The sequence below is a fragment of the Oncorhynchus kisutch genome, unplaced genomic scaffold, assembly GCF_002021735.2.
Source record: "Oncorhynchus kisutch isolate 150728-3 unplaced genomic scaffold, Okis_V2 scaffold700, whole genome shotgun sequence".
Classification (NCBI taxonomy): domain Eukaryota; kingdom Metazoa; phylum Chordata; class Actinopteri; order Salmoniformes; family Salmonidae; genus Oncorhynchus; species Oncorhynchus kisutch.
The window spans coordinates 191,727-195,000 of record NW_022262645.1 but is presented as its reverse complement, the minus strand read 5'-3'; the positions used below and the strand labels follow the sequence as shown (position 1 = coordinate 195,000).

General features: G+C 48.3%; 1 protein-coding gene across 1 annotated transcript in view; it reads right to left on the bottom strand.

Moving 5' to 3' along the window:
- Positions 1–2,917, bottom strand: part of LOC116361468 (ephrin-B2a-like) — a 24,393-nt gene extending 21,476 nt beyond the window's left edge. Inside the window, exons 1-2 of the mRNA XM_031815925.1 lie at positions 2,814–2,917; positions 2,289–2,450 (exon numbers count right to left, since the gene is read on the bottom strand). Of these exons, the coding sequence (XP_031671785.1) occupies positions 2,289–2,450; positions 2,814–2,917 (266 nt within the window). The remainder of the gene's footprint in view (positions 1–2,288; positions 2,451–2,813) is intronic.
- Positions 2,918–3,274: the final 357 nt, after the last annotated feature.

The following is a 3,274-nucleotide window of genomic DNA, read 5'->3' as shown; positions in this document are numbered from 1 at the left end:
CCAGTCATGGACAGCATGAACACCACCCAACGGCTGTGTACCCACTGGCAGCCTATCCCCTTTGTAGTGCACTCCTTTTGACCAGAGCCCTGGGGGCCGGGACCACGGTAGTGCACTCCTTCTGACCAGAGCCCTGGGGGCCGGGACCACGGTAGCGCACCACGTAAGGAATAGGGTTCAATTTGGGACGCAACTACTACATCAACACAAGACATGACGATGCAAGAATGATGTGTCCATTAGCTGGGTCGAAACAGTCAGGCAACCCTTCAGGGCCTCTGTGTATTGCAGCAGCAGCAGCAGTGTGGGCCCAGAGCAAGGCTAATGCTGACATGCTAGGTGTCTTTTTTAGAACAGAACCCCTATCACGATTAGCATTAACCTTGACCTGGGAAGCTATTCCGGGACTGGAGTGGACTGGAGCTGGGAATCTCCAGTCCACTGTTGGGAAGCAGAGCGGCTGCAGTACTGAGAACGACCTGGAGGGGGAGACAAAGACACACCTTGCTGTTAGAGCACTAGCAGGGTTCTACACCTACAGATGGGGAGACTGGAGAAATCACTGGTGTATTGGGTGAGTTATATTGAGTGAACCCCCCCCCCCCCCCCCCACACACACAAAAAAGACCTTTAGGATCTTATAAAAGGTTAAATACAATACATTATCCAGTCAAATCTATTCTGTTCCAGTTCAGTCCATTTCACTTTTCGCTGTGCCTTTTTTAACACGCCAGAATCTCCCTCTAGTTTAAAGTGACAGGGACACAGGGGGTCAAGAACAACAGTCCTGATTGGTCAGGACAAGAATGAAGGTCCCGGGAGGAACCAGAGCTCTGTCTCTCTCTCTCTCTCTCTGATAGCCTAAGGTCTAACTCCTCCTTCTGTGGACAGTGGTCGTCATGGATACAGGAACACATCCGTGATGTCAGAAATAAGTGTTCTAACTCCTCCTTCTGTGGACAGTGGTCATCATGGATACAGGAACACATCCGTGATGTCAGAAATAAGTGTTCTAACTCCTCCTTCTGTGGACAGTGGTCGTCATGGATACAGGAACACATCTGTGATGTCAGAAATAAGTGTTCTAACTACACAAACCCAGCACCCATCGGATAAAGAAAAACACTCAATAGTTCCTCCTTTATGATCCTACGGAGCTCAACTCCGGGCTTGACAGATGTAAAGATTTTAATCTTGAGATGTAACCACGTCCACAGTGTTACAGTAAGAGGCTGCAGACAGACAGAGGAGGATCTTATTGACCCTGATAAGCAGCAGGCCTACAGATCCTGTGTATATCCTGTCTAGATGTCCTGTATACAGGTATGACAGTAACAGTTGTATATAATGTGTTTATAGGTCAGGTAGTACAGGACATACTAAAATGTTAGCTCATAGCCCAGAGATCATGATGTAGCGATCTACAATGTTACCTGCTGTTGACTTCCTTCCCCAAGACGAAGAGCACACATCCTCTTGTCAACGTATTCCTTCATGAGCCTCTCTCTGTCTCTCTCTCTGTCTGTCTATCTGTCAGTCTCTCTCTGTCTGTCTGTCTGTCTGAGCAGTAACAGACCGAGGCATCAGGCTCTGTTTTATACTGGGTGTCTCTCTTTGTGACTCATTACCCTCTGAATTTCCCTCCAATCTCTGCTCTCTATCGGAAAGTCATTATGAAGGCGGCAGAGGGAACTGTCTCTACGAACGTCTGGATAAAGGTTATGAGAAATCACACATTAGCTCATCTATGTAAATACACATGAAGTTGGCAGGAAACTGTCCCAAATAGATGTTACGGTCATTGGGGTGTGAATGGCTGAAATATAACAGACTGTGATATATATTAGGGTCATTGGGGTGTGAATGGCTGAAATATAACAGACTGTGATATATATTAGGGTCATTGGGGTGTGAATGGCTGAAATACAACAGACGGTGATATATATTAGGGTCATTGGGGTGTGAATGGCTGAAATACAACAGATGGTGATATATATTAGGGTCATTGGGGTGTGAATGGCTGAAATACAACAGACTGTGATATATATTAGGGTCATTGGGGTGTGAATGGCTGAAATATAACAGACTGATATATATTAGGGTCATTAGGGTGTGAATGGCTGAAATACAACAGACTGTGATATATATTAGGGTCATTATGCTGGTGAAGGTAGGACACTGGGTCTTCAGGCAGGTGTGGGGTGAAGGTAGGACACTGGGTCTTCAGGCAGGTGTGGGGTGAAGGTGAGACACTGGGTCTTCAGGCAGGTGTGGGGTGAAGGTGAGACACTGGGTCTTCAGGCAGGTGTGGGGTGAAGGTAGGACACTGGGTCTTCAGGCAGGTGTGAGGTGAAGGTAGAAGGTAGGACACTGGGTCTTCAGGCAGGTGTGGGGTGAAGGTGAGACACTGGGTCTTCAGGCAGGTGTGGGGTGAAGGTAGGACACTGGGTCTTCAGGCAGGTGTGGGGTAAAGGTGAGACACTGGGTCTTCAGGCAGGTGTGGGGTGAAGGTAGGACACTGGGTCTTCAGGCAGGTGTGGGGTAAAGGTGAGACACTGGGTCTTCAGGCAGGTGTGGGGTGAAGGTGAGACACTGGGTCTTCAGGCAGGTGTGAGGTAAAGGTAGGACACTGGGTCTTCAGGCAGGTGTGAGGTGAAGGTAGGACACTGGGTCTTCAGGCAGGTGTGGGGTGAAGGTGAGACACTGGGTCTTCAGGCAGGTGTGAGGTGAAGGTAGGACACTGGGTCTTCAGGCAGGTGTGGGGTGAAGGTAGGACACTGGGTCTTCAGGCAGGTGTGAGGTGAAGGTAGGACACTGGGTCTTCAGGCAGGTGTGGGGTGAAGGTAGGACACTGGGTCTTCAGGCAGGTGTGGGGTGAAGGTGAGACACTGGGTCTTCGGGCAGGTGTGGTTGTCATGACAACATCTGGTCGAGGGAGATGGTATAGATAGTAGATAGTGTAGATGGTAGTATACAGTCATTTAGAGGTTAGGCTCTGACTCAGCCTTTCACTCTGAAACCCCCTGGGTGACACACCACACCAACTGACAGAAATCATTGGCATCTTTGTCATGTGGAAATAAATGATCAAATGATGAAATGTTATTTATTGTACTTCATTTATATGCCCCTAATATATATCACCGTCCTACCCTACACCCTAATGACCCTAATATATATCACCGTCCTACCCTACACCCTAATGACCCTAATATATATCACCGTCCTACCCTACACCCTAATGACCCTAATATATATCACCGTCCTACCCTAC